The following is a 16,494-nucleotide window of genomic DNA, read 5'->3' as shown; positions in this document are numbered from 1 at the left end:
AAGGGCCACAGTGAAGGTATGCACGTCACGGAGCGCTTTTCAAGGGAATTCACGGATGACGGTCCCCCAAAGCATCACTGCAATTTCTGCTCACAGGAAATTGGAAGCACTGGGGCAGACAGAAGAGAATGAGAAGGCTGTCGATAATTAAAGGGCTGTGCCAGATACAGGGTTATGTATTTACACAGAAACACAAGGCCTGGAGCAGAGCAGGGCTATAAAAATAAGGGTGGAGCGTTCAGATGCCCTCTACGCTACCCCAGACAGCAGCTGTTATCATGTGACTCTTCGAATTGTGGCCTACATATTAAACCATAGACCAGCAGTGTCAAACTCTCAAAAGTGTTTCTGAGAGTTTACCTCCAAGCCTAAAACACACCTGATCCGGCAAATCAGGTCCTTCAGACTTATTTGAAAACTAGATGATATGTTGGACCTAAAACTTAAATTCTGCAGAGCTGCAGCCCTCCAAAAACTGAGCTTGACACCCCTGCCACAGACAGTATTGTTCACATAACACTGCTTTGGGCACAGCATAGCATTACTATATAAACAATGCATTAGAATAATAACTCAACTGCTAATTATTTATAATAAAAGATCTATGTATTTGCAATTGAAATTGTAGACAGAACAAACTTTCTTTCACTTTGTCTTTTGAAAAGTAAATGTAGGTCATGCTTAACTTACTGGAAAGTCACGTATTTAAATACCTATTTTAAGCTGGTCTCTCTTACCTGAGTTAGGGTACCGAAACTTATTGATCAATTAATTTTCATGACTTTATAGAATATTTTTCACCACAATAATTGGAAATTCTGCTTTGAGCTTACTATTTGTGACCTTGGACCACAAAACCAGTCTTAAGTAGCGCAGGAATATAGCAGCAATAGCCAAAAATACATTTGTATGGGTTAAAATGATTGATTTTTCTTTTGTGCCAAAAAATCATTAGGATATTAAATACCGATTATGTTCGATGAAGATATTTTGTTAATTTCCTACCGTAAATATATAAAAAACTAATTTTTGATTAGTAATATGTATCACTAAGATCTTCATTTGGACAACTTTAAAGGCTATTTCTCAATATTTAGATTTGTTGCATCATCAGATTCCAGATTTTCAAATATTGTCTCAGTCAAATATTGTTCTATCCTAACTATACATTAATGGAAAGCTTATTTATTCAGCTTTCAGTTGAGATATTATATATATATATTGAAGAAACAAAATGCCCCTTATGACAGGTTTTGTGGCCCATGGTCACATTTATCATTGAATGCTGAAAATAAATTATTTCCACAAAGATATTAATCAGCACAGATGTTTTCACATTGATATTAATAATAAACGTTACTTAAGCATTTTCAGGCTCATTTTATCACACCTTTAACAGACATTGCCTTGATTTTAAAAAACTGGTAACGTTAACTACCTGCATATAGTACATCATAAACACTGCGTGTACATATCAAATGTTTTCTTTACTACATAAAAATTTCTCCACGCTAACTCTGTTTATTAACTGTATTGGATTTGAAACGCCTGGAAAACTAAGCTTGCTTTCTTATATGTCAGTAAATGAATTCCCAACTAAGTTAGTAAGACAACCGTTTCCAACTAACGTTAACACTGTTAGTATATAAAAACACCGATCAGCTGTCATACTTAAAGATCTCGAAACTGCTGATGCAATCATGTGCAACTCTATTAGTTGCAGCTAGCAGAAAGGCAAGCTAATCAATGCCCTGACCACAAATATTACACATCCGCAGAAAACAATGAGTTTGTATCTCACCCTTGTACATTTTCTTTAGTCATAGTTCAGCTCTGAAGGGATGTAGTGAAACAAGAGCGCTAGATAGACAAGATTTCAGTTGTTTCATGTGCAATGACAGCCACTGGGAACGGTGGACATGTGGAGAAGAGACGGAAGTGTTTTGCTGGTGCACATTCACAACTTCCTCGCTAGTCCGTGTGGAACACGTCTCTACGTAAAAAGGTTCCTAGTTACTGTTTTATCCGCACACGGTGCTTACAGTAGTTAGTCTAAATAAAACTGAAATGAAGTGAAATAAAACATTACATATTAACAGTGTAATCTTACTGCCATGCCACCCACTGTGAACATCAATGTTCTGCTTCTAAGGTTTATAGTTACTTGCTTCTGTAACCTGATTATTCATTTCTGAGAAACATACTGAGGTACATGTAAACATATAGAGGGTTTGCACTTACTTTACGATTTGGTCAGTCACCCGGATGTGCGGCCATATTGGCGATACTCGGATGTAAACAACAGCATGGATTGCATGGTTAATGTACTACTGAATACATTGTTCTGCTCATTTATACTGTCTAAACCATTGAAAAAACCGTGGAAGCTGTTAAATCATATAGAGAAGTATTTAGTTTTTGTTTTGTTTAACTATTTAAGTTACAGTTTTTTTACAGACGCTAGGACACATTTCTCAATACTTAGGTCACTTTTGCAAAACTCTTCACACAGCGAGCACAACAGAAGTCTATGAGGGCTAAACTGAGGATCAATTATCATTGTTTTGGCACAAAATGCATTCAATGACTACATCTCTCAAATTTCATGCATTCTTTTCTCACTCAGACACAACAACTGACAAAAACCTTTGTACGTACAGGACATTTTGCAAGTGCTTACATACTGTTTTCAAAACTGTTAAACTTATGTTCAAAACAATAACATAATGCAAAACTGAATAAGACAGCAAAGTTCAACAGCAATATTTTATTGAAACATATTTCAAATCTAAAAATGCAGTAGATTAGCATTACTATTGTATCTGTATCAGTGGATGGTGTGTATACAAATTCTTGTATTTTGGAATTACTTAGTGCAAAAAAATAAAAATAAATAAACGACATAAAATATTGACGAATTCTGCATCATGTCTGATTCATTCCAGTAACATATATTGCAGTTATAAACAATACATATTGCAATTATAAACAGAGATGTGTCCTTGTTTTACACAAGAAAACACTGTGTAATGCTACATGTTGTTAGTGTTTTTTAGCTCATTGTTTTGTGGGTGACAAAGTGTGTTTGTCAGCTGTCAACCTTTGCCAGTGTTCTGGAAGAATGAGTTTATTTGAGACCTGAATAAAGTGTTTTGGTAGTTGTAGTGCATTTTGAATGTGAAATGAACTGCTTTGCCAAGCTGAAAGTCGGTTAGGAGAATTGTGTGAAGAGTTTTGCAAAAGTGACCTAAGTATTGAGAAATGTGTCCTAGTGTCCGCAAAAAAACTGTAATAGCCCTGCTGAAAAAACCAGCTAAGACCAGCCTGGCCAGGCTGGAAAAATGGCCAAAACCCCTCTAAATCCAGCCTGCCTCCCAGCTATGACCAGCTAAAACCAGGCTGGTTGACCAGCTAAAACCAGCCAACCAGCCTAGGCTGGTTTTAGCTGTTTTTTTCAGCAGGGAGGTGGTAAAGATACATACAAGCAGTATTAATTAAGATATTAGCCTAATATTTCACAAACCTGACTAGAATTGATAAGAACAAACATGAATGCTGTCAAGATTCTTGTCCTGGAAATCCTGGTTCAGTTTGGCCAACTACAAATGCCGAGTTATTTGCACTCTTCTTCTTGATTTGTTATAACTTTTGGCAATTTAAAGTACGCCAAATGTTTTGCCCGGTCCGACCAGTTAGTACAGCTTGAAACATGACAATAATTGACCATTTTCAGCAAAATAATTAGCAAAATATGCATTCAGTGCTGCCAATATGGCCAATTGATGGTGTGGCTAAAAAAACACGCTATACTGTATATATTTACATGTTTCTCAGTAGGATTGCTTCATATCACTGCGGTCACTGGATAATTAACGAGGCAATAAATAACCTCAAAGCACCCTTTCTCTTGAGTTACAGACCACAACTTCTGTTTGTTCTATTCAGTTGTGTTATAGGGCTATAAAGTCTTTCCAGAGCTATTGGTCACAGGAGGTCCTGATGCAGGAAACTGCCTTCCTGATCCTTCAGCCAAAACAATGTAAACGTAATAATAAACGAATGGCGAGAGTCGGAAATACAGTCTGATTAACCTTCTGTGCAATGAAGCTCCGTTTATAGCTTTATTTACACATCTAAATAAACAGGTTTATCACATTTCGGACTATAGTTGAGAAGCAACTGGCTTGTGCGCTATTTTTAAATGTTTTTAAAGAAGTCTCTTCTGCTCACCAAGCCTGCGTTTATTTGATCTAAAATACAGCAAAAGCAGTAAAATATTTCTATTATTTAAATAACAGCTTTTTATTTAAATATATATTAAAATCTAATTTATTCCTGCGATCAAAGCAACATTTTCAGCATCATTACTCCAGTCTTCATTGTGAAATAATCTTCAGAATATTTGTATTACTAATATCAACATTTAAAACAGTTAAGTATATTTTTTCAGGATTCTTTTATGAATAGAAAGATTTAAATATCAGAATTTATCTAAAATAAAAAGCTTTTGTAGAATTATACACTACACCATTTAACAGCTTAAAGCCAGTTATAGAAATTAATACTTTTATTTTAACAAGGACGCTTTAAATTGATAAAGACATTTAATGTTACAAAAAATTTCTATTTCATCAAAGAAACCTGAAAATTATATTTCATCTGATTTTAACATAATAATAAATGTTTTGAGCAGCAAATCAGAATATTAGAATGATTTCTGAAGGATCATGGCTGGAGTGATAATGCTTTTTAAAATATATTCAAATATTAAACAGTTATTTTAAATAGTAAAAATATTTCAAGATTTTACTGTACTTTAAATTAAACAAATGCAGGCTTGGTAAGCAGAAGATACTTCTTTAAAAAACATTAAAAACGTACTGTTCAAAAACTTTTGACTGGTAGTGTACGTTCTTTTGTTCTCAGATATTTATTTCTTTTTCCTTCATTAATTATTTCACAGCATTATAAAAGAGCATACATTATCAAACGGTGTTTGGATGAACTTAACATCTATTTTTGTTTCTCTAAGATGTGTGGTTTGATAATAGTTTTTTTGCAGAAGCTCCTTTTGGTTGGTCTCTTTTCAAATGGTAGTTTAGAGATGGGCGAGATGGTCCAGCTGAGCTCAATGGAGTGTTAATGGTGTGGCGTAGCTTTTGTGAACAGCTCTCATGCTAATGGCAGAACCATTCCAAAACATTTCCAAATGAACAAAATGCAGCACCGAATGCTCTATTTTTACTGGCCTCTCACTGTGAGAGCAGACACTGAAAAATAGCCAGAAACCTTCCAGTCTGATGCAGGGTACTTCACACCTCATTGGACTCTTTGGAAATGGTAATTTTAACTCACTGTGTTAAACATGAGTTAAGTCATTACAATATGAACCTTGTGAATATCTATGTTCTGCCACTGTGGTTTATAGTTTCTTCAAGGCTGCTAACTTGCTGTAACTTGATGATTAATCATCAAGCAATAGACCAGAATGTGACGACTGAGATATTTGCATTGCAAACAAGAGGTCAAAAGTGCGTGGCATTAACAGTAATCCTGTAAATTCTTAAGAATGTAGGAATTTACAAAATCAAAGGATGAAATACTTCATATTTGTCATCATTTGAGTGGGAATTTTTCTTCTTCTTTGTTCTTTCTTTCTTTTGTATATAAAAAAAGTACAGTACAAGAAAGCACCCCTATTCTCGATACTCTAGAAAGATCCATATTTATTCTCATAATTATAATGTAAACATTTATGATTAATGTATAAATGTGACCCTGGACCACAAAACCAGTCTTACGTAGCACAGGTATATTTGTAGCAATAGACAAAAATACATTGTATGGGACAAAATGATCAATTTTTCTTTTATGCCAAAAATAAGATATTAAGATCACGTTCCATGAAGACATTTTGTAAATTTTCCACTGTAAATATGTCAAAGCTTAATTTTTGATTAGTAATATGCTTTGCTAAGAACTTCATTTGGACAAATTTTCTCAATATTTAGATTTTTTCCAGATTTTTAAGTAGTTGTACCAAATATAGTCCTCTAACAAACCATTTGTGACTGGTTTTGTGGTCCACGGTCACATATTATAATTTTATTATTCAAAAGGTAATTTATTCCTTCTTCACCTCAATATTTGTTATGTTGATATTAATTTATGCCGTTTTAAAATGAAATGAGAGTATTTTTATTTGTAATAAAATAATGTATTATATTGATGAGAATCATTAGGGAAAACAATTGTTTGATTTGTGGGAAATTTTGTCACAACCCATTAAAATGTTTTCTCTTTCTCTTATACCAATTTGCATTTTACAGATTTTATTCAAATTGTAAATTTCAAACTTTACATCTTCAAACCACCTTATTAACTTCTTTTGCTTGTTATCTGATACAACAACAGAAATCCCAAAGGACAGCCAATTCTGTCCCTTTGTAGGTGGATGGGTGTCTTGTATCAGCAGTTGCTTAAAACGCTAAAGAACACAGATGTTCTTAAAATTACAGACCCTCTCCTCTGCCATTCTGTTCAGCGGGAGATCAGGTGGAGCTTTTGTTTTGGTAACTTGACAGACCTTCACTCCACTTCAGCTCTACCCCACCCCCCGCTGAGAGATTGGGGTGGAGGGGGTGTGTGTGTGTGTGTGTGTGTGTGTGTGTGAGAGAGAGTATGGCCACTGGAGACAAGTAAGAAGACACGATGTCAGACCTCATTAAAATTGGTGATTTTTGGGATTTATTATGAAATAGAAGTCAAAATGCAACAATTGTGACATGATTAAATTACAACCATTTAAACATTTTTTACAGTGTGAGCTACCATTTTAATAAATATCAAAAAGCTTATGGGGGAAATAAGAAACGCTAAGTGCACACACACACACACACACACACACACACACACAATGGCAAACAATGAACTATGTACAAATAATTTACACTACACACTCTGAAGCAGACAAAAGACAGTTTGCTAACATTTCCTGATAAGAACTTCTGCAAGTATACAGACTTTGTCAAGGCTCTGCCTTTAGGTCCCGTTTTAAAAGTACTAACATTTAAAAAAACAAAGATTAATTTAAGTAGTTGAATAAAAGACACAAGAAAATGAAGTGTTACAAAACAATTATCAACACGAGTTTACAATATACAAAAAGTGTAGTAAAGAGTCCTTTAAAAAAAATAAAATAAAAGCTTAGTCATCCATGTAGGAAAGTTTTATGTACAAAATGTCCATTAACTGGACAGGGCACTGGATGACTCTGACTCAGTAGATACTGATGATATAGGACCTCTTTTCTTGGTCAACATCTTGTGACTTGATCTACTGCTGATGCTCAGAGCATTGCGAGCAGATTTACTGAACTTGACTCCTAGGAAAGCATAAAGGATGGGGTTGAGACAGCAGTGGAAGTATGCAAGCGCCTCAGTAAAGAAAATCCATTTCTCCAGACCCTGCTCCAGGAAACAGCTGTGAGATATGACGTTCAGCATCACCAGAGTGTCCACCAGGATGCCGGCACAGTAAGGCAACCAGCAGATGAAGAAGCAAAGGATAAGGATGACAGTAGTCTTCAGCGCCTTTCTTTTCAGGGCTTGACCTTTGGAGTTTTTAGACAGTTTTGAGATGATGATACAGTAACAGGTCAGAATGATCAAACCAGGCAGCAAAAAGCCAACAATGATGTGCTGGAAGCGGAAAAAGGCCTTCCACACTATGTTCGCATGCTGCGGGTAGGTGAGCTCGCAGATCGTATTCAAGCCCGCATTGCGTACTTTGGCGAACACCAGATCGGGCACGGTGAGTAAGGTCGCTGGGAGCCAAACTCCAAGGTAGATTACCTTTTCTGCAAGCAGCTTGCGGATTTTCTGGCTGTTTGTCGCACGGACGACAGCCAGATATCTATCCAGGCTGATAAAGGCCAGAATCAGCACGCTGCTGTACAAATTCAGCGTGTAGATCATATTGACAGTGACGCACAGAAATCCCCCAACGTGCCATCCGCTGGCCGCATCCACAGCCCAAAAGGGTAAAGTGAGAACAAACAGGAGGTCGGCTATGGAGAGGTGTAACCTGTACTTGTCTGTCATGTTCTTTGACTTCTTTTGGAAGCCCATCACAAGCACAACAAATCCATTGCCAATGATTCCCAGGAAAAATATAATCCCGTATACAGTAGGGAGGAAGATCTTTGGGAAGTCTTCGCTGACCGTTAGGTCACAGAGCTCACCAAGGTCAAAGTCTCCAGACCCGGAGTCTGAGCTGTTGTCTAACACGATGCTCTGCAGAAAATAAAGGTATGTTGATTAATTTCACATAAATAAATGTTTTTAAAAAAAGTTAAAACATTGCAAATGTAATGTAAAAATCGAATTAAAATATTGAAACAGATTATTTACTTTTTAAAAAAAGTTTTAAAACAACATCCAAAATCTGAATGGTAAACTGTGACACTCAAAGTGTAGGTTACAAGACATGATAAACAACAGACTAAGCCTTATTAATAAGCATTTCATCAAATCACCAAACTACAGAGCGTTTTACAGTTATCCTGATTCAACTTACATCGTAAAACTCCATGTCGTTCAAATAGATGAACACAAAATCCGCGCTAAAACTCTCCACACACTTTAGTCAACGGATCTCTTCCAGCAGCATTTAAATACTCCCCCGTAGAGTCTGACACGCCCCCTTTTCAACGAGGCGGGGTCACAACGTAGGCGGAGCTCAGAAGGGCAGCGCTCTTGTGAGTAGTATTATGAATGCATGATGCCTCCAATGGTTATTGACATAAACTTAATATTTATGTTTCACTCGTGCATGGTAGAAAAAAATAGCTTGTACACAGACTTTTTTCCTGCTATCAATGACACTGCTTGTATTACAAATTCGAAAAGATAGATAGATAGATAGATAGATAGATAGATAGATAGATAGATAGATAGATAGATAGATAGATAGATAGATAGATAGATAGATAGATAGATAGATAGATAAGGTTTGAAGATATATAGATAGATAGATAGATAGATAGATAGATAGATAGATAGATAGATAGATAGATATAGATAGATAGATAGATAGATAGATAGATAGATAGATAGATAGATAGATAGATAGATAGATAGATAGATAGATAGATAGATAGAATGATTGTACACAGACCTTTTGCTGCTATCAATGCCATTGCTTGTATTACAAATTCAGATAGATAGATATTACAATGACTAAAGAAGTTTCCTTTTATTATTTTTAGAACTTATTTTGTATTATACTTTAAATTCGATTTAATAGTTGATGTGATTATGTTTATCTGCTTAGCAGCTGTATTACAAGGGGGATAATGAGCAGTCGGCAGGTCATTATCGCAAATTAATTCCCTTAAGGACAATACAAGCCACTCTGTTTTGTGTTGGGGTCCTAATCACCCTGTCAGGATTTAGGCTATGTTGTGTTAAAGGAATAGTTCAACCAAAAAAAAAAAAAAAAGCTGCTAAAAAGTACCCTCAGGTGCAGATATAGATGAGTTTGTTTCTTAATCAGAACAGATTTGGAGAAATTTAGCATAATGTCACTTGCTCAACAATGGATCCTCTGCAGCGAATGGGGGTCTAAAACAGTGATAAAGACATCACAATAATCCACAAGCAATCTGTCTCTATTTCATCAATTAATGTCTTGTAAAGCTGCATGTCTATAAGAATCCATCATTAAGGCTTTTTTAAATTCAAACCGTCACTTCTGGCAAAAATATGCGTCCATAATTCAGTGAAAAGTCCATCCCCTGTTGTCCTCTCACATCAAAATCCATCAACATATTTGTTTAGAACTGATGTTTGGACTGTGATGTAATGCTAAACTTATCCAAATTGGTTTTTGACGAAAAAAAACAAGCTCATCTGCATCTTGGATGGCCTGAGGGTGAATACATTTTCAGCAGATTTTCCTTTTTGGGTAAACTATTCCTTTAAAGTCTATCTAATAGATCAAATCGACTGAAGTGAACTTTCCCACCACCTCAGATGTCCTCCCAGACATCGCAGCAGTTTTTGTTTATGATCACATCGTGTTTCTTGGGTGAAGAACAGTGTGAAGGCCGTTACTTGTGGTGGCTTTAGGCTTTGTAGTGTGATTTACTAGATGACAGGTCTCCTCTGGTCCTCTTTGCAATTTGTTTCGTGCAGAACTCTGATTGTTGAAGGAACCGTGAGTGATGAAAGAAGAAGGTCACACAGTCACTTCCATCATACGCCTAGACTAACATTTCACGACGGATCCAAACTCTCTGTGACTCTACTAAATTTTACCAATGACAGAATCGCATTTCTTTGAAATATGAGACGCTTGTTTAAGTGATTTATTTGTTTCATTTTTGAGCAACATCTCTGCCATCCAGTCAACTCTTGTAGGTTTGGTTTCTTCTAGTGTTTGTTGTTATGTCTGTCCTCTCATAATGGTGCTCTTTGCATTAGAGCCCTGTGGACAGCACAGATGGAATTCCTCCGTCCATTGTGTTACTGTGAAACATCAACAGCATGGGCCTCTGGTGAGTAATGTATACGGAACGAAGGTGACTCAGGAAAAATATAAGTAGATGTAAAAGTGTTCACAGACAGATGAAGATATGAGAGAATTTTTATGCACTTTTTCTTAAGGATCATGTAACTGTGTCCAATAACAATAAACACTTGATCCTACATACCTTAAAGCTCAACGACACTTAAAAGTCTAGCGCTTTATTTTTGCTAATGATATAAATCACTCAGCGAATGCCTTATCTCTAGCTATAGATTGAAAAACTCCCATCTCATTTTCTTCTCCAACTTCAAAATCGTCCTACATCGCTGCAGAAGTACCAACCCAGTGTTTACAAAGTAAATGCAAAGAAGAACGCCTTTTACAAAAAAAATGTAAAATAGCAATGTAGGGCGATTTTGAAGTTTTTCGACATACCCTAACTGTCTTGAACCGAAGTAGTACACGCAGAGCTAGACAAGACGAGCATTTGAGGTTAAAAAGTATATAAATTTTTTTTTTTTTAATAACCGACTATCTTCTTTAGCTGGGATTATTTAGAGCCCTTTAAAGCTGCATTTAAACTACTTTTGAAATTCAAACTCTGGGCACCATAGTAGTCCACTATATGGAGAGAAATCCTGAAATGTTTTCCTCAAAAAACATAATTTCTTTACGACTGAAGAAAGAAAGCCATGAACATTTTGGATGACAAGGGGGTGAGTAAATTATCTGTAAATTTTTGTTGTGGAAGTGAACTACTTTAAGCTCAGAACTGCTTCGAACCAATCATTTTGAAATCATTGCAAAACTATTTTTGTATTAAATGTATATGTGAAAATTACAATGTTTTCTGACCTTAGATGCATTTAAACCTGTTGTAGGGGACTCCAACACAATATTAGGGCACTTACCATATGACGCTATTTCTAGGTCAATAATCTAATAAAATTATAACATTTAATGTTATAATTGTCAATGAAAACTGCACTGATTTAGAAAAATGCATACTGTAGGCATTTTCAGAGTGGATTCCGACTCAAACCCCACCGTCGAAAGTTAAAATAGGTTTTGACAGGTCGTTTCAGGCTGAATTATTAACTTGGCAATGCTTCCATGTTTTGTTTGCTTTCAATTATTTGAGGGTCAGGTCAGGAGGATGTGTTTCGCTAACCAGAGCTAGAATCCCCCCCCCCAAGAAAAATATGATACCCCATCCTGAGAGCACTAAACGCAATCTGTCTGTATATGCCGCCTGTACCCAGAATACAAAGGATCCGTGTGCTGTTTAGAATTCAAATAAAAAGTGTGAAGAGCGGCAAGGGAGCTAAGGAGCAGGGAATGAGCATGGAAATAAGGTAAAAGAATGCAGCAGAGATAAAGAACGAAATGTGTAAAGCCTCCAGAGAGTAAACAATGCTTGTTTTGCAGCCACAACTCATTCGTGGCCGTCAGCAAGCTTGCAAAGGATCACATTCATAATAATATGAGGGCTGAAGGATCAGCTCTGGTTCATAAGATAGTGTTTTTTTGGAAAATATGCAATGATACATAATTAATCATAAAATTCAGAGCTAGGGGGTTTCCAGCTATTACGACCTAGCTGTTTGTGTGGAGACTGTTGAGTTTTTGTGCTTTGATCTGACATTAAAAACCCCAAGCCGGTTGATTTGCTTTTCAAACATTTAAAAGTCAAATTTACTCTTAATTTTAAACAGGTAAACCTCACATGATTAAAGTACAAAAATTATTCATTTGCATGAGAGAAAAAAAAAACAGATAATGATCTTCTTTCTAATAAAACACTAGCTACAAGTGAACTAGTTCTATATGCAAAATAAAATTTCAACATTTCTAAACACTCTGTTTAAGATCAAGTACACTCTTAAAAATAAAGGTGCTTCGCGATGCCATAGAAGAGCCTTATTGTCTAAAAGGTTTCATAAAGAACCTTTAACATCTGAAGAACCTTTCTGCTCCTCAAAAGGTTCTTTGTGGCAAATAAGATTCTTCAGATTATAAAAAGGTAAGCAAGAAATGGTTCTTTAAAGAACCTTTGACTGAATGGTTCTTTGTGAAACCAAAAATGGTTCTTTTATGGCATCGCTTGAAGAACTTTTTAAAGCACTTTTATTTTTAAGAGTGTATCTCAAATTTTTAATATATATCTGCTCTTAGTTGGCACATCATTTAGATTAAAATAGCTGAAGGGCTTTTTGCGAACTGAAAAACATACATTATGGTTCTGCTTTGTGATATTTAATGTACATGCACATTGGGTTGTTGACTTATTAATTCCAGCGTCTTTGTGGTTGTGTTAGAACTGCATATTTTTCACCCACCACCCCTCAAGAGTGAGTGAAATATAACCAGGGCAATGACATGATAAGATTTGCCCATTCATGTTCCAGCTCAGAATATTTTTCATCTTTCGTGACTAAATGATAGTGTTACTCACATATCATAAAGCATACTTTCTCGGTTAAGGCGTGTGTCAAGGAGAAAAAAAAATCCAGTTCTTATGTGTTAGTGACATTGAAACATTGATATTAAGTAGATTTAAATACCACAGTTTTAACCCTACAGTATATGACAGAAATATTTCGGAAATGTCTTAAGAAAGCTTTATGATTGAACAATGGAAATTTTTAAGGACAAAGGTTCGCCTTATCTACGAATGGCACCTTTCTATGCTTCCTACTTGGGTGTGGGTCCGACTTATTGACGTTCTGAAAGCTCTTCCTCTTAGCATTAGGTCATGGCTTTGAGCTTTGAAATAAGAGGAGAGGGTCATTTATTCACAGGAGAATTTGTTGGACAGGCCTGATGTGCCTTCATAAAGTTTGCAGTCGATTGGAGTCGCCATAGTGTTGAGATAAACGTTTTTTAATCAGAAATGTTGACTCTCATTTTGTCAGTTTGCTGCACGTGAGCAAGACGTTGTTTACACGTGAGCAAGACTGAAACCATGTAAAACAGGCAGTCACATGTTGTACCATGAGCTGAGTGTGGGTGCCTGATCTGTGGTGTTGACTTACAACAGGAAGCACTATGGTTTGCATAATAAAAAAAAAAAAATCACTGACACATTTTCTTTGCCCACACGTTCTGACATGACTTCGAAAACGAAGGGGGAATAGAAAAGGAAAAAAATAAGTTGAGTAAATGAAATTTCAAATGGTGACACTTCCCCTGGGGTGTTGCTTGAAATTTATATTCATTATTGGCTCATAGCCCAAACAAACCACAACAGCGTCTCACAAGCCTTTCTTGGATGAGATGAAGTCTGAAGGGAAGGGTGTTTGCTGTTTCTCCATGATAAGTTCCTACATACTTCACTAACGAATAAATTGTGGTTTAGTGTGCAATTCTGAAAGTGACCAATCGAAGAGGGTTAGTATGTCACATAGGGTTACAAAACAGCCTTTTCCTACATTAGGACTGCTAACTAAATGTTAACTGCGCTGGGTAAATATCAAAGGGAAATGACCTAAAAATTCACTCCATAACATAGAAAATCAATCATAACCTACATTTTTGACTGTCTTACCAGCTGTTTTATTTGCAGAGCTACCTGCGTCTGACCTTCCAATAGAGCCCATGTGTGCTTTCAGTAGGAAAGCACTGTGACTATCTGTGACAGAAGGGTTGAGGGGCAGCCACTCCTTTTGCCCCCTTTCAAGTGTCCCCTTCTCTAAATCCGCCCATATGGCCAGAGTGGCTTAAGTAGAGGAGAAAGGGCATCAAACACATGGCCTGTTCAATTCTGCTTCACTTGACTCAGATAAGAGGGACGGTGCACCAGATGACAGCTCATAAGAACTCATGAGTAGGTGAACGGAAGAGTCATAAGTACCCTGCTAATGAGCGTTCAGTGCACCCACATTGCAATTCAGAGTTGTTCATTATTTATTAGGCGACTGATGTGAGATTAGTCCCCTGTCAAGGCAGATTTGAGGTGAAGTCAGTCAAGATATAGAGCAAAAACATCAAAAAACAAACAAACGACTTCATATCCGGTTGGTTTTGCAGATATTGTATATTTTCATTTCTATAGGAAGCCAGGAGGAAGTGTAGAGTTGACACATCTCATCTGCTTAAGGTCATTTAAGGTAGTAGGACTTGTGTTAAATATCTCAATCGCTATAACTTTTACTGAAATGCTTAATATTAAACAGGCTTAATATTTGAAATCGTGTTTTTAATAATTTTTTGATAAATATTAAATATGCACTACCATTCAAAAGATTTTTAATGTTTTTATTTGTAAAGAATTTTCTTCTGCTCACCAACCAAACCTACATTTGTTTGATCCAAAGTACTGCAAAATTGTGAAATACTTTAACTATTTTAAAATAACTGCTTTCTATTTGAATATATTTTAAAATGTAACTTATTCCTGTGATCAAAATTAATTTTCAGCTTTACCCCAGTTTTTAGTGGCACATGATCCTTCAGAAATCATTCTAATATGTTGATTTGCCGTTCAATATTTTTTTTTATTATTATTATTAGCAATATTTAAATCAGTTGAGTAAAATTTTTCAGGATTTTTTGAGGAATTGAAGGTCCAAAGATCAGAATTTCTCTGAAATAAAATTAAAATAGTATAAAATCTAAAATAGATTACTATTTCAGATCAATTCTACTCATCATGTGACTGGAGTAATGATGTTAAAAATGTAGCTTTGAAATCATTTAAAATACATTTTAAAATATATTTAAATATAAATCAATTATTTTAAATTTTAAATTTAAAAAAAAAATTCTGTACTATGGATCAAATACATGCAGGGTTGGTGAGCAGAAGAGACTTCTTTAAAAACATTAAAAATCTTACTGTTCAAAAACTTTTGACTGGTACACATTCATATTTCAGATATTTTTGTGATGTAAGCTTTAATGCAAAAAAGTCTAAATATTCACAATACATATTTATAATTAATTTTTTTTATTATATAATAATCTTTGGGCCAAAATATTTAATACAAATATTAAATACCATATATTGTAACAATTTTTCAGAGATAACAGGAAGCAAAGTGGGAGAAAGATAGGGGTGGGATTGGGAAAGGTCCTCGAATTAGGATTCTAACACGGGACGCTCAGAGCGCAACGGTGCTGTTGGCCCGCTGCCCACAAGGCTATCAGCACATATTGTAACAATTTTTTTTAAATAATTGTAATGTTAGTTTGTAAATAGTTTATTTTTGAGACAATATAGTCCTAAACTGCTAATTAAACATTACATATTCCAATTAGTTTTTAATATTTTAAATAAGACGTTCTGAATATTGTACAGTACGTTTTCATAGAACAAAATCTTTGATATCAGAAGATTACACATTTCTCACAATAACTTAAATGTTCTTTTCCGTGTTTACATCTGATACAGTGAACATTTTTGCGTAACATGAGAATGAAAGGGCACATTGCAGGCCAGACTTCAACCCACACAACCAACATGAACACCATTGCTTATCACCAAGAACATGCTGCATCAGAGCTCTGACACGCAGATATTTCTTAAACACCAGACTGAAACAAAGCACTCATAACCAGTACGGTCATATAACGGCACACTTTGTCTTCTCCGAGATCTGGTTTCTTGAAGCCTGAAAGACGAGACCAGAGCAATGGCCTGCAGCAAGCTAAAAACAAATGGTTATTTTTCGGAGCTTCATGTCTGGAGGTGAAAAAGAGAGAAAGATGAAAAACAAGCACCTGTTAACACGACTTGTTTTTGTTCCTCAATTTCATAGGCTGTAACGTATAATAATGGGCCACACAGTGAAAGTCTTGCCATAATTATAGGCCTTTTCAACTGTCTGAACTTCAAATTCTGACGCCTGACTGCTGTGCGATGCCAAGTGCTCACAGATACATATATTTAAGTCTATATTTACTGTATATTGCAAAGTTTAATTGACTTTTAACTTGCAATGTACGCTATATGACTTAATATTT

At 35.6% G+C, this 16,494-nt stretch overlaps 2 protein-coding genes across 2 annotated transcripts in view; both read right to left on the bottom strand.

Moving 5' to 3' along the window:
• dars1 (aspartyl-tRNA synthetase 1) overlaps positions 1–1,957 on the bottom strand; it is a 42,772-nt gene extending 40,815 nt beyond the window's left edge. The window contains exon 1 of the mRNA XM_073845508.1: positions 1,802–1,957. Coding sequence (XP_073701609.1) covers positions 1,802–1,824 — 23 coding nt within the window. The 5' untranslated portion in view covers positions 1,825–1,957. The remainder of the gene's footprint in view (positions 1–1,801) is intronic.
• A 4,767-nt stretch (positions 1,958–6,724) lies between these two features.
• Positions 6,725–8,628, bottom strand: cxcr4b (chemokine (C-X-C motif), receptor 4b). Its single transcript, XM_073845759.1, has 2 exons — positions 8,578–8,628; positions 6,725–8,294 (listed from the first exon to the last, which is right to left on the bottom strand). The coding sequence occupies exons 1-2, from the start codon at positions 8,590–8,592 to the stop codon at positions 7,248–7,250; spliced, it is 1,062 nt and encodes a 353-aa protein (XP_073701860.1). The 5' UTR covers positions 8,593–8,628; the 3' UTR covers positions 6,725–7,247.
• Between the last annotated feature and the right edge of the window lie 7,866 nt (positions 8,629–16,494).

Source organism: Garra rufa, chromosome 8, assembly GCF_049309525.1.
Source record: "Garra rufa chromosome 8, GarRuf1.0, whole genome shotgun sequence".
Lineage (NCBI taxonomy): Eukaryota > Metazoa > Chordata > Actinopteri > Cypriniformes > Cyprinidae > Garra > Garra rufa.
This window is presented reverse-complemented; position numbering and strand designations above follow the sequence as displayed.